General features: G+C 45.9%; 1 protein-coding gene across 3 annotated transcripts in view; it reads left to right on the top strand.

Annotated features, from left to right (window-relative positions):
- Nucleotides 1-14,205, top strand: part of SFXN2 (sideroflexin 2) — a 182,481-nt gene that overhangs the window by 88,195 nt on the left and 80,081 nt on the right. For all 3 annotated transcript variants that reach the window (XM_078643664.1, XM_078643665.1, XM_078643663.1), the window contains one exon: nt 12,136-12,234. In XM_078643664.1, coding sequence (XP_078499790.1) covers nt 12,136-12,234 — 99 coding nt within the window. The remainder of the gene's footprint in view (nt 1-12,135; nt 12,235-14,205) is intronic.

Genomic DNA, 14,205 nt, shown 5'->3' on the forward strand with positions numbered 1-14,205 from the left:
GCAACGGGCCGCGGCAGCGCCAGCAGGTCCCAACGAGGATGACGGTTACAACGGGCCGCGGCAGCGCCAGCAGGTCCCACGAGGATGAAGGTTGCAGAAGGCCGCGGCGGCGCCAGCAGGCAGGACAATAGTTCACAAGGCAGGGCTGCGGCAGCGCCAGCAGTCCGTCAAGGATGAGTTCTTCTCGGTGTCTCTCGACTCCAGGATACAACTGCATTCCTGCTCTGGGGCTGCCTCAGTTATAGGTCTGGCGCCCTTTGATGTCCGGACCCTCGCACTGGGAGGTCGGGAGGTCCGGGATGAGGGAGTCCAGACACCCAGCAGGGGGGTGGAGCCAGCACCCGGGGAGGCTGGGGGCGATCGGCACCTGGCGGGGGAGAGCCATCGACACTTCTTTCTCCCATCAGCCTGCCAAGTGGTCCGTTCACCTCCTGGATGGATGGTGGTGCCGGGATGGCGGGGCCTGGCCGGGCCCAGGGTTGGGGTCGAGCTGAGGCCACGCGGCCGCGTGGTGCAGTGTCCAAGATGGCGGCTGGGCCGGGCAATGGGGCTGCCGGGGGCCCGGGCCCGTGACACAGAGATATCCGGGAGCAGGCGTCCCGGAGGGGACGGGTTGTGGGTTGCTTCTGCGGGTAGGCCCCGGAGAGCCGGTGTCTGGGCCCTGTCATGCGGGGAGGGAGCGAGCCCTTCGTGGGGCCTGTCCAACAGATACCCAGAAAGGGACCATCTCACAGGGAAAACCAGGACGGGTTCCCCAGCGGTCTTCAGCGCCAGGATACTCCTTGGAGTCGCAGTGCGCTTTACAAGTACACCCACATTTACATTTACATTTCTTCCAACCCCGCAGCCCCCAATACAGTTGCAGCTCGAGCTGACTACAGTGCAGCTTCTGGCCTCCCCACTGCAGCTTCAGCCGAGGCACCAGTCCTCCTTCCTCAGTCTGCGCCACCAATCCACAACCAGCTGTCATTCGTGAACCAGGGTCCAGCACCGGCAGCTGGCCCTTAAGTGATGGTTGCTGGGTGATAGTGCTATGTAATGTTCCGGACATTGTCATTGACACCGGTACTAAAAATCACAAACACGTGCTCCCAGACTGTTCAGCAGTTGTATGGATTAAACGTTTAACTAAGGCAAAAAATCTGTAAAACAAAAAAAAAAAAGCACCAGAACAGAAATTGCAGTTGTTAGAAGACCTACGTAACACGGCATGTGAGACTCAAGAACTACCGTCTGTCCATGTGCCAGCAGTTAAGAGTTAAATCTTCAGAACTTAAGCTGAAGTCCCAGGAAAAAAATCATAGTCTTATTCGGTGGGAAGAACGTGTTATCCATAGTGCAGAATGGTTCGGGACATGATAAAATCACTGGGGTACCATCCAAGCTGTTTTCCAGAGGCCGCCTCTCTGGAAGTCCTAGTGACATCTATTGGGACCAGCCACTCTCCTCAGCACCATCTCAGGAGGTTTCCTCTACATGAGTGGGGGTGAAGACTTTCTCTCCACTGTCACTTCTGTCAGTGTTGAAGAATTGTTATCTTGTACGGCTCGAAAGGGAACCCACATCCAAGCCATGTGTGCCCAAGTCTTCTTCTTGTGAACAGCTGGTGAAGATAGAGAGATGATTCTCCTTAAAGGAGTATATAGTGATCTCACTCCCCCTCCCCCCTCTGAAAACTGAGAGGAAGTCTATTCCTACAACTGTGAAAGGGGGCTGTACGCCATATTAGATTTCTTTAAACTAAGCCACTTTTTCCACCTCAAAAGTTCTGAATCCAGACTTTAGCTTAGGCACTGACATTTTGCCAAACCTAATTCTGTCTATGTTTGGTGGATATACATTGCTCCCTCCAATCATCCTGCAGGTGCATAGTCTACACTTTTCATTTATGTTTCTAGTTTCCAATAAATTTGAAAATTATTCATGCAGATGTGTTCATTCTCTTGTCCTTGGTTCTTTGCCTTTGCATTCCTCCGAAAACGTGAGGTTGATGTTCTTGGCAAAGTAAGTCTTAATCATGTTTTTGGAGCTGTTGACTTGCCCAGGTTAGAAAAGCCACCGTGGTCTTCTAGCTGTAGTAGGGGGGGATTACATACATAGTTTAAGTTAAGTTGGCAACTGATTGCTTACGCCTGAATCACCTTCTTTATTTAAAATGTTCCCTTTCATAAACAAGGGCTTGAGCATATATAGACTAACCACTGTGGCCCTCGAAAAATCCTACTTTCCATCACAAATTGAGTCTAGCTATAGCCTGTTCCTTACAGATGGTTATGAATTATGACAGTGCAGTGCTGTCACCGAGGATTGAGTAGCTAGAATAAGCAAAGTGAAGCTACACCAAACCAAGGGCAGTGAACTTTATTATGCAAACCCTGAGACTCTCAAGTTGGAGCCATCAGGAATTAATGTAGGCCCACCCAATGTAAGCTTAACAAGACAGCAGTAGCAGCATCAAAGCTTTAGTGGTCCAAATTTGAAAATTAATCCAGGAGTTCATTCTTCCCTTAAGTGTGTGTATTGAAATGGTATGCAGTATGCAGCGTCAATTTAATGGTGAGAAATTCTTAAAATACCACTTTGTGTTGTTTCTGTTTCTATTCTCCATGAGGCCTGATGGTTCAGAGGAATATCATTGGCATTCATCTGGTTCATTAATGTTCACCGGGACCGTATTACGGTAAATGCGCATTTTCATTGTTTGCAGCGGGCACACCTTTACCATGAATGCGCTGCCCTCAGGGCAGCTGTGAACTTGCCCCCCTCCAGAAGAAGACTCCTCTCAGGGGGCACACTGACAGTGCGCCACCTTTTAGATGGCGCACTGTCAGTGCCCCTCCTTAGAGCATTTTTGCCTCTGCGCCCGTGTCTATAATAGGGTGCGGGTGCAGAGGCAAAGGGATTCCCTCATTTGCATGGGACCCCCCCCCCATGCAAATGAGGGAACGCCCCTTCAAGATAGCGCTGGCGCTTTATGTGAGTCAGCACTATCGGTATTACAGAAGGTGCCAACCAAGCGTCTGCGGCCACTTCTGTAGTACCAAAGTACCCCTAGGGCACGCAAAGTGGGCGCAAACTCCTGTTGCGCTCCCAGGTCACTATGTAATACGGCCCCAGCAACACATTATGTTGATACAGTCACCGTAGGCTAACCCTTTCACTTCCGGTTGATTTTACTCCTCTTGGCAAGATCGTTTTAAAAATGTTTTATGTTAGGTTGTTAAAACACATGTACCTCTTTGGTCTCTTTATGCACTGATACAAACTATATATATTGTTGAGCATAATCAGTGCTTTATAATGGTGCAAACACTTCATCACTATTGTATTGAATCCAAACGATATAAAACATGTGGCTATGTATTCCATTTTTCAATACATTTGCTAAATATTTAGTTTTATTCTTAAGTGGGCAAACTTGAATCGCATAATGGTAACTATGGAAATGCTGCTATGAATGTCTAAAGTTGGGCAACATAAAAAATAAGTGGGTTTTCCTTGAAAAGATGTCTGCTCATTTGCTTAGTTATATTAGTGCAGATCCACAAATTGTGGTAGAATCATTGTTTATGGTGCACTGTCCATTTGATGAGAAATATCGGACTGGAGCTGCATGGAAATTATAAATTATAAAGAACTATATATTTTCTAATTCTGTGCAACACAAATAATTTATTGGTGCAAGCCAGGCCTCCCTTTCTGTAAATGTCTGGCTGTTAGACATAGTGAATATTAAGTTCTCTGGGTTTTTATCAATTTTCTTTGCAAAACATGGTAATTTCCTCCAGTCTCTTTTGCGCAGGAATATAACCCTTGCCAAGGCTTCATCCCCATTGTCATTACTCTGGGTCTGCTAAGTGTGCTGGTAACAGACACGCGAGTGCTCCCGCTTTCCCCAGCTATAAATTGGTGTAGTAAATTTTGTAAATTTGGAAAACAACTGCAAACGAAATTTGGGTTAGGTTTCCAGTCATTTGTCTGCAGGTATAACTCTTAAGGCTGTGTGGAAACATACCACAACCTTATATTTTTAACACCTACACAGCCTAAGGTTTTTTTCTATGGATGATTTGGTGATCAGGAGATCCCACTGAATTTGACAGTAGTCAGATTTTTTGCATTTTTTCCCAAAAAGTTATTTCTTACAGTCTCACTGGTGCATGAACATATCCTAGCCATGGCTTGATCCACAACGTTGTTCCCATGGGTGTCCTGAGTGTTGTGGGGTAACAGACATGCATGTGAGTTGAGGGTGCCAACAAGTGATAAACTGGGTGCAGTTCATTATGGAAGTTTGGTAAGCAACAGCAAGCAGAATGGCAGTTTGGGCTACTTGACTTCTAGTCAAAGGTATCACCTTTGGGATGTGTGAAAACATATTACAACTATATATTTTTAATATTAACTCTTCATAAGATTTCTGTCAGTGGGTGACAGATTGGCCTCAAACTGATTGGCTGTCCAGCAGATCATGTTGAATGTGATTGTGAGATTTATAGCATGTTTTCCAAAACAAGGTAATTCCCTCCTTTCTGTTGTGTTGGAACATATCGCTGGCAATGCTTGACCCCCAACTAGAAGTCTCCGCAGCATGTGTGGCTTTTTCTGCGGGTTCAGGGTGCCCACAGTCAAGAAACTGGGTGCAATGGATTTGAGAATTTGGAAAGCAATTAAATGTGAAATGCCAGTTTAGACTACCTGTCGTTTTTAGGTCTCGGCTATAACGCGCTTGAAAAGCGCGTTCTCGCCAGAGAACTATAGTCGGCGTCTCAGCAGTCTGAGAACGCCGAAGGGAGACAAGACCTGGCTGCGCGCAGCGTTTCTCCATAGGATAACGTTGTGCGCGCGGCCAGGTCTTGTCTCCACAGCTGCATGGCATACCGGATCGCGTCGCGCGCATCTCTGGAATGCAGGGGGAGTCTGCATACCAGCGCGCGGCGCTGCTAAAGAGGCTCACATCGGACACTGACTGCGGGAGAGGCGGAGGCAGGCTTCATTCAGGAAATGTTTTTAAACCAGCGTGCAAAACGGGCGCATCTTATATACCATTGATCTTATCTCAGCTATGGTTACGCGTGTGTGCACCCGCCAGCTTTCAGCGCCGGAGACGCTATCTGGAGCGCGATCAGTTTCACTTTTGCCAACGCTGCTGCGCATGCACCACGCTCGTGCTTTTTTAATTTTTTACTTTCAGCGCGAGGCGCGCACTTGTCATACACGTCTCTATGTGATCAGCAGTTTCCAGTGGCACGAGTACCTTAAAGGTCTCTCTGGGTTATTGCAACGCAGAGGTTTTACCAGCTTCTTACCGGTTCTGTCTCCTATCTGTGCCAGGAGCCCGCACTGACGTGGAAAGCACATTTCACTGCCTTCGTCAGCGGCTGACTCACATACGTAAGAGTTCAACTTTGTTATGCAAGCAGGAAGGCGGGCACTCGCAGCCAGTGCAGGAACATACTCCTGCCATCGTCCTCCGAGCTTTCCCGAATAGCAGCGAGCGAATGGTTTACAAAATAAAGACGGCAGTAATGCCTTCCATAAACACGCAGTATACAGCACAAATTGTACTATGAACAGGGTATCTCTACAACAGAAATTAAAATGATGTGGTCATGCCTCCAACTCTGTAGCCAGTGCCATACATGTCACTTGCTAAATGTATCACAGCTATGAGCGCATTTTCAAACACTGAGCAGAGCTTACATTATTGGTGGGAGAAAGGTATATCACACTGCGTCCGACGTACAATTCCAGATAATAAAATGCTGCAATTTTTTTACAAGATCAAATTCCGACTCTAAAAAGGCTTCTTCTATTTACCAGCTCGCAGTACTATCCAGCGTAAAATGCAGGGTTATAAGATTACTGCATACTGAGACATACACTACATGTTTGATAAAGGGTACCAAGTGCTAATGCATCACTTACTCAACCAAGTACCTTGCCTGCTCCGTGATGCATACAACAAATCCTGTCTGGCGGAGACGACACTTCCGGCTTTGGGGCACGGGAAGAAGCACAGGTTTATGATTTGCTCAACAGCGACATTTACATAGAGGAAGGCATCCGAGAAGAACCGCTAAGGGGCAAATGTCCGCCAGCCAAGGGATTCAAAATGTTAAAAACGTTAGAGTGATCCATTTCAGCAATGTACACTTCTTGTTTATATTTCACGTTTTATTTCATCTTGCATTCCTAGTCTTATACACCATTGATCTTATCTCAGCTATGGCATTTTTACAGTGTTACAGAATGTTCTCCCAAAATATTGTCTTTGCATGCAACCGTGTTTACTTTTATGGTGGCCCATTGATTCGCATCAAAAGTACCGGAGATTTGAAGTTCGTGCATGTTAATTGAACTGTTAAAGAGGTTTATAAAGGCTTGATATGCGTGTCATTTAAGTGTGCTTTTAGGAGTCTCGCGGAAGCTCCTGTTTTAAGTTCACTCCATCAAAGCCGCAACAGCGTCTAACTTCCATAATTTTCTTTGGCAGTACACAGATTTAATCCCCGGTGTATTATATAATATATGTAATTCTAACAGTCTCCATTTCAGACTATGAAAATGCTGCTTCCCTTGCCGCGGAGGGGCAAAGGCTGATAATTATGCTTCGTGTACTGATTAGAAATACACTATAATATTTTGGGTACCTTCTGCCCCTCTTCGGTGTGGGAACCAAACCCTGGTCCACTGAGGGGTGGGGGTGTGAGGGGAAGCATTAAACACCAGGCGGCACAGGGCTGCTCGCCCCCTTCAGGCCACCCCTGGAGCGCTCATCCCCGTAAATACATCCACGGCTGCAACAGCAATATCTGTTACAGCGCTCCTGGAGTATTTGTCATAAATAGTGAATCGGAGACAGTTGTCACCGAATTTTTCCTGGTGCATCCTGTACACATTTGTATTCAGAAGCATTCCACCAGCGAGGGATTGCGCGCAGTCTCACGGGGTTTCAAAGGCATGCGGCGGGCCGTCCACGCTCCTCGGCGCAGGCCACGGCCCTTGAAGCGTTTCTCGTGTAAACCTCTTCCTCCTGTCAGGGGCATGAGGATGGGGCTGCGTCTCTGCTTAATTACTGCCGCTCACCCGCATCCGGCTTAACAATGCCCGAGGACACCCAAGTTAGGAGAGGCTGTGAGGAAGTCTCGGTGGATAGGACGGTCGCCGCTGACACATGCTGTGATTTGAATAAGCCGAGTGCGCTTCCAAGTGAGGACGCCTCAGCCATAGCGGCACAAACTGACCAGTGGCACCATGTGCGGTTTATATCGCTTGTAAACCGCAGTATGAAGCGCTATATAAATATCGACTTAACCCTTCACCGCCCAGCATGTTATTCAGGTCACGTGCCTCAGTCGTACATCAGAGGGGGCCTTGCCTTAGGTTAGATGTTAAAGGGTTAAGCATCGCCTCTCACTTCATCTTCAGAGCTCTGTTAGCAATTTCCGAAAGGTCGTTAACAGACCCTCACGATCATCCGGCCTTAATGAAAAGGCGCAGGCGTTTCTGCATCAGTGACCCTCCAATCGGTCAGTGCTGGCTCTGGGGAAGTGAGGGCAGTGCAGCTTGGACACCGACGACTGTACATTTGAAGAGTCTCTGCGCGTGGGCCAAAAGGAGCGCATTTATTGTGCTCTATGAAGCGGGGTGAAAGATTGTTAACCATTCTACCAGATAATGATGCTCGCCGCTGACACATGCAGTGATTTGAATAACACGAGTGCGCTTCCAAGTGAGGACGCCTCAGCCATAGCAGCACAAACTGACCAGTGGCACCATGTGCGGTTTATAGTGCTTTTAAACCGCAGTATGAAGCGCTATATAAAAACTGTTGGTAGAAATGGATTAAAAAACTGTGTGTGTGTGTGTGTGTGCAAATGCAATAGGTCTCGCATTTGCGAGAGATTAAGCTATTGGCATTGTAAATGACAATGTCATTTATTTATCTGTGTTAAAAATGAACACATAAATAAAAAGTTTGTCATTTACAATGCCAATAGCTCTAACTTTTTCGAAGGCGAGACCTATTGCATTGTAAATGCTTGTTGCACTTGTTATCACCATGAGCTGCATTGAAAACTACGGCAACCATATATTTTCAGTATTGACACATGCTAACGGCCTAGAACTGATTGGCTAGCCAGGACAACACACTTAACAAGGTGTCAATTTTCCTCAAAAACATGGTAGTTTCTTTCAGTCTTTCCCACAAAGCAAAATATCTCTTCCAAGACTTGACCCACATGTGTCTTCCCCTTTATATTCTGAATGTGGGATTATCAGATATCTCTGTATTTTCCATTGGTTTCAGCAGATCACCGGGCACCAGGGAATTTTTGGATGGGGTGATTCGATGGCTCGTGATTGAAGTATTTCGGCCTGTGGTCGGCCAGCACCCAGGGGAACATATCAACCCCTGAGATTTCTAAAAGCTAGATGCTCAGATGAATCCAGGGTGACATGGTTTGGATGAATCCCAACTTGTTTCACTGCCCAAAATACCCTGTGCAACTGTCTACATGGATTAAAAAATGTTTTTACTTTTTTTCTGTGATATAAAACTCTAGAACTTCAAGCGGATTGCAATAGACTTAATATTGACCCCCACACCTCTCCATTTTACTGAAAAAAACACAACTGCACATATTTAAGTACGCCTATTGCACAGACGGGAATAGGCCAACAGTTGCGAACATGTGGAGACGGTTTTGACACGATTGGCTTTAAACTGACACAGATTTGGTCAGCTACAATAGGCCGACCATGGCTGAGGCATTGTTTTATTAATAGAAGTGTGAGAACACTGGGTGGTGTGTGTTTTGATGTTAACCACAAATTACAGAACTTTCTGTTTCAGAAATATGCAGAAATCATATAACCGATGTTTAACATGTGCAAGGTATTACAGGTAAGAAAACTTGGTGACATCCGTGTAAGCCATAGCACCTAGGACTCTTTCAGGTGCCTAGTGTTCAGAAATGTCTGTGGTTGGTAGGATTCCCAGCTCCCAGACGATCCCAAGCTCAAATGCAGCTACCCACATCCCAAAAATCAGCCTAATTTTAATCTTCATTCTTTTGCTTTTCACGGTTGCATTCTTGGGCCAATACTTTCTCGGGCAATACATTTGTGGGTTACCATATTAACTAGAAAAATTATGGGAATGCAAGCTGGTAGGTTTCCCAATTTTAATGACTTTCAATTGTATGTCAGTGCCCGCAAAATACACGTTTTGCAAAAATGTCCTCAGAATCATATGGTAATCCAAAATTTGTGGTGGAACAAATGTCCCATATCCCTTATTCAGATTCTTGGGTACAGTTAAAAAAAATAAAGAGCTTTCATTCATTGCCAATTTCTATTTATTACATTTTTTGCTCTCATGTTTGGTGCACAGTGAAAAAGCATTGTTAACCATGGCTTCATTGCTGGCTGTCGGTTTTGTGGGTTTTAAACACATTTGAAAAATCTATGCATGCTGCTACAGGAAGAGCCTTTCCGGAGTAATGGTATATTATTTTTGAGGACCAACCTTTTGTGCAAACATTTACAGGTGAAGACCTTGTAACCTTTGCTTTTTTCCTACAAATTTGTTCTCCAGCACGGAGCAAAACACTGGGCTTTTTTCTTAGCAGTCTACAAAATCCAGCAGCATCTGCAGCGCTGACACACAGTTCTATGCTCCTGCAAGAACCAAGGTGCAATTTGGATTTTTCTTTAGGGTTAGAAAAAAATCCAAAATGTGTGCCTATGCCCCAGGAAGGAGCTGTAAATTGCTTAGATTTAGCCATTTTCTGTGGGACAGACTCACAGTGCTCATCTTAAGCAGAAAATCATTGTGAAATTAAGGGACTTTGTGAAACCTAATCAGGAAGACGTGATTGGAAGGGAAGGGACTAGGAATAATACTAGTAGTTCCCCTTTCAGTGCCTACATCCTGGTTCAGTTTATCTTTTGGGGCGGTAGTCGCTCGGCTGCTCCGTCTGCGCCCTCTCTCACCTCCCTCCCACAGACAGGAAAGAGTGGATTTAGGTTGTGGACATGATCAGGGAGGAGTTGGGAGCATAAGCGCCTGTATTTAGCCCCTCCCACAGCCGTACCCACCACCTCCATCCATCCTTCAATTAATGTGGCAGCGCTAGGGATTCCCTCCCAGGCATATCCAATTAATAAAGTTTCCCACAAATGAGCACTGGGCTGTTATGCGTACATTGGTAATGTCTAATAGCATGACCTCGGAGACATCCCTGGATGTCTGGAGTCAGACCTAAAAATGGCATGTGTGACAAGTGCATAGATGCCACAAGTTACACTGTAGAACTTTCATTTATGTCATGTACATAGTAATCCCTAGAAATGTAGTACAGTTGGTAGCAGTGAGGTGAACAACTTTGATTTTTGATTTTGACTTTTGATTTTGACTTTGCCCTCATCCTACTTGACCTCTCCGCCGCCTTCGATACAGTCTGTCATAACACCCTCATAGAACGCCTCAGCAACATCGGAATACAAGGGAAAGCGTTGAATTGGGTCATCTCGTTCCTCGCCGGAAGAACCCAGAGAGTCCGCCTCCCCCCATTCAAATCAGAAGCAACCGAAGTCATCTGCGGCGTACCACAAGGATCATCACTTAGTCCCACCCTCTTCAATGTGTACATGAGTCCTCTCGCATCCATCGCGCGTCAACACAACCTCAACATCATCTCCTACGCTGACGACACCCAGCTAATCCTCTCCCTCACCAAAGATCCTAACACCGCCAAAACCAATCTACACGAAGGAATGAAAGAAGTAGCCGAATGGATGAAGAACAGTCGTTTAAAACTAAACTCGGACAAAACGGAAGTCCTCATCTTAGGATCATCCCCCTCTGCATGGGACGACTCATGGTGGCCACCTGCTCTGGGCACAGCACCCACACCCACAGACCACGCACGTAAGCTAGGCTTCATCCTAGACTCCTCCCTATCGATGAGCAGACAAGTCAACGCCGTCTCTTCATCATGTTTCAACATCCTACGCATGCTCAAAAAAATCTTCAGCTGGATCCCCACCGAAACAAGAAAGATAGTCACCCACGCACTGGTCACCAGCCGACTGGATTATGGAAATACCCTTTACACCGGAACCACAGCCAAACTTCAGAAAAAAAACTCCAGCGCATCCAAAACGCCTCAGCCAGACTCATACTGGACATCCCCCGTCAAGCTCACATTTCCGGCCATCTGAAAGATCTCCACTGGCTTCCCGTCAACAAAAGAATAACGTTCCGTCTCCTCACCCACGCACACAAGGCCCTCTACGTCCTAGGACCCGAATGCCTCAACAAACGACTTTCCTTCTACACACCCACCCGACAACTACGTTCATCAAGTCAAGCCCTCGCCACAATCCCACACATCAATAGATCCACCATGGGAGGAAGATCTTTCTCCTATTTAGCGGCCAAAACCTGGAATACCCTCCCCACCCACCTCCGCCTCACACAGAACCACCTCTCCTTCAGAAAGCAGCTAAAAACATGGCTATTCGATAAATAATGTACTACTACACCCACCCTCACTCAAGCGCCTTGAGACCCTCTGGGTGAATAGCGCGCTATACAAATTACTGAACTTGAACTTGATTTCCCTTTCCTTGTGTCACTACTGACAGCTCGTGCAGTTTTATTCTTTTATATAAATTGAAGTCTATTTGACTTGTTTTTCTTGCAACCTGTAAAGCGCAGTACAGTTGTGACTTTGTTCCAGTGAAAAAATATACCTTTCGAAAAAGCATGCATACGTGTCCATTTAATTTTGTTATCGCCAACCTGCATCTTGTATGCTTAGAGTGGGGGTAGGTCTGTCTGTGTAGACGTTTTATAACTTCATCTTACAACGCAGTGTGTTTTAGAATGTTCCTTCTGTAGTGACCGAGCAGCAGTGCTGGTCTCTCTGCAAAGTCGAGCATCCTCGCTCCACGCCCCCCCCCCCCCCCCCCTACCCCTCACCCTAGTCCATCCATGAAGCAGAGCGTGACCCCGCCGCTCCGTGCGTGCTGCGCGCGTTTGGACGTTAAACAATGCACCATTGTGTGTTTTTAGAAGCCAAAAAATGCCTGTAATAACCGCTTTGTGGTTTCTTTTAACAGGACTGTCCCAGCTGTGGTGTTCTGGCAGTGGGTGAACCAGTCTTTTAATGCTTTGGTGAACTACACCAACCGGAATGCGGCCTCTCCGATCACAGTGACGTAAGTGAAAGTTTGTTTGCACCATTTACCCCCCGTCTCCCCCTGGGACCGTTGCCACCCTCTTTCGCAGGCCTAAAGAATGGCCTAATATTTCAGGCTATAAGTTTGACTGCATAGTATTTTTGTTTATATTTCACGTGCTTCTACGTTTATCGCAGTGAGGGGAAAATGAAGGGCCATTGAGTGTTTCGTTTTAAACTACAACTCTCCTCCGCGCTGCACAAACACCTATATTTTCAGGGTAACATAATATGTCTGCATCATAGGCCTGTAGAAATGATTCCCAATCTCCGAAAGGAATAAGCAAAAGTCTACATCTGTGTTAATCACAATTCTTGTATAAATAAATAATTCAAGCAGTCGTGAAAGTTGATGATTTTTGAGTAGAGTACATGCATCTAACACCTGAGTTTCTCCCCACTTACCACAGCACCTTCAGCCTCCCACAGCACTTCACGTTTATAGAGGGTTACAGAGATACTGGCAAACACCCAGACATATAAGCGTAGGCCCATCTGAGTTAGGCACAGGTCACCCTCATTACAACCAGGGCTGTACCGCACCTGCAATTACAGCGCAGGCTCTACAGTGAAAGCCATTACCACACAGGTGCTTTTTTCATGCATTTTCAGTGGTAGTCGCTACAACAATTTGGCCACTACAACGAAGGTAAGAATATGTAAGAATCAGTCCGATGTATCATCTAGGACAGCAACGAAGGACCGCCCCTTTTGTATGACTTGTTTCGGTACAGTGCACCAACTGTGGTTCAGGGTCTTCATTTCTGTTTCCACAGTTCACCTCCAGGTGTTCTTTGGCCTGCTTCTCTTCCATTTGCCTTCTGGGCTCCAGTGGAGAGCTGTTCTTGTGATGGATTTTTGTTTGCTTCTGATGGTGTGTCCTATCCATGGCCATCTTTTTCTCGTAATGATGGTGTCCATGGTCTCTTGCTTCGATCTGATGAGCAGTTTCTGGTTAAAGATGGTGTGCAGCCAGAAAATGCAGAAGATTCTTCTCAGGCAACTTGTGTGGACAGCTTATAATTTTTGTGATTTAGCTCATCCTCATCTGGCAGAATTCTGGTCCATGCATGAGTGTGGACAGGTTGCCGCTCTGGTAACGCTTCAGATTAGTGTTGGGGCTGTACTGAGATGCCCCCACACCTTGTTCGCCCTCCTGTTCAGCAGCACAATACCATAAAACACACAATATACAATAGCAACTCGCCATCATGAGATACTTTATAAATACATGAATGGACATTATTTTGAAAAGCAAAGAAAATTACCATTGAGACCATACGAGCATCACACGCTTTACATACTTTCCAACAGCATAGTTACCGTACAGGGCAGCATTTGAAGATGCAAAGAAGCTGCCCTGCAGTTATCAGAGTGTAGCTCATGCAACAGCGGTTCATAGTAATGTTTTTGTGTCAAATTAAAAAGATTACAAAGGAGCATAAAATGCATCATTGACTAAATAGAACCGCTGACACATAGACGTAGTGGACACATTAGCTGCAGTTTAACCTTTTGTAGTGGCTCATAAGAACTGCCTCGTGCCAGATCTATACCTGGCTGGAAGGTACAATCGAAACTAGGAACTACCTCCAGATAATGTTGCAAACATTTATGACTGATGATTGGCCAGCAGGCTCTTCTAGATTGTTTCTTCAGTTCAGCATCTTCTCTTCTGTTTACTCTTAAATCAAAATAAGATTTATTTACACTGATCTTATCCACATACATTAGCGTCTCATTAAAAAAAAAAAAAGTTCTGGTTTGCCAGCCTCAATACGCTGTTTTTTTCATACTTAACCATAGGAAATTGTTGATGCAGTTCAATTTAATACAACTAAGACATTGTTTTGCCTGAAATTCTCGGTCTAAGAATCTGCTCTCCTGAAGGGACCTGTATGTATCTGTATAATGTTAATTGTAGGCCAAGAAGCAGGGGCGTACAATCACC

Source organism: Lissotriton helveticus, chromosome 5_1 (genome assembly GCF_964261635.1).
Source record: "Lissotriton helveticus chromosome 5_1, aLisHel1.1, whole genome shotgun sequence".
Taxonomy (NCBI): Eukaryota; Metazoa; Chordata; class Amphibia; order Caudata; family Salamandridae; genus Lissotriton; species Lissotriton helveticus.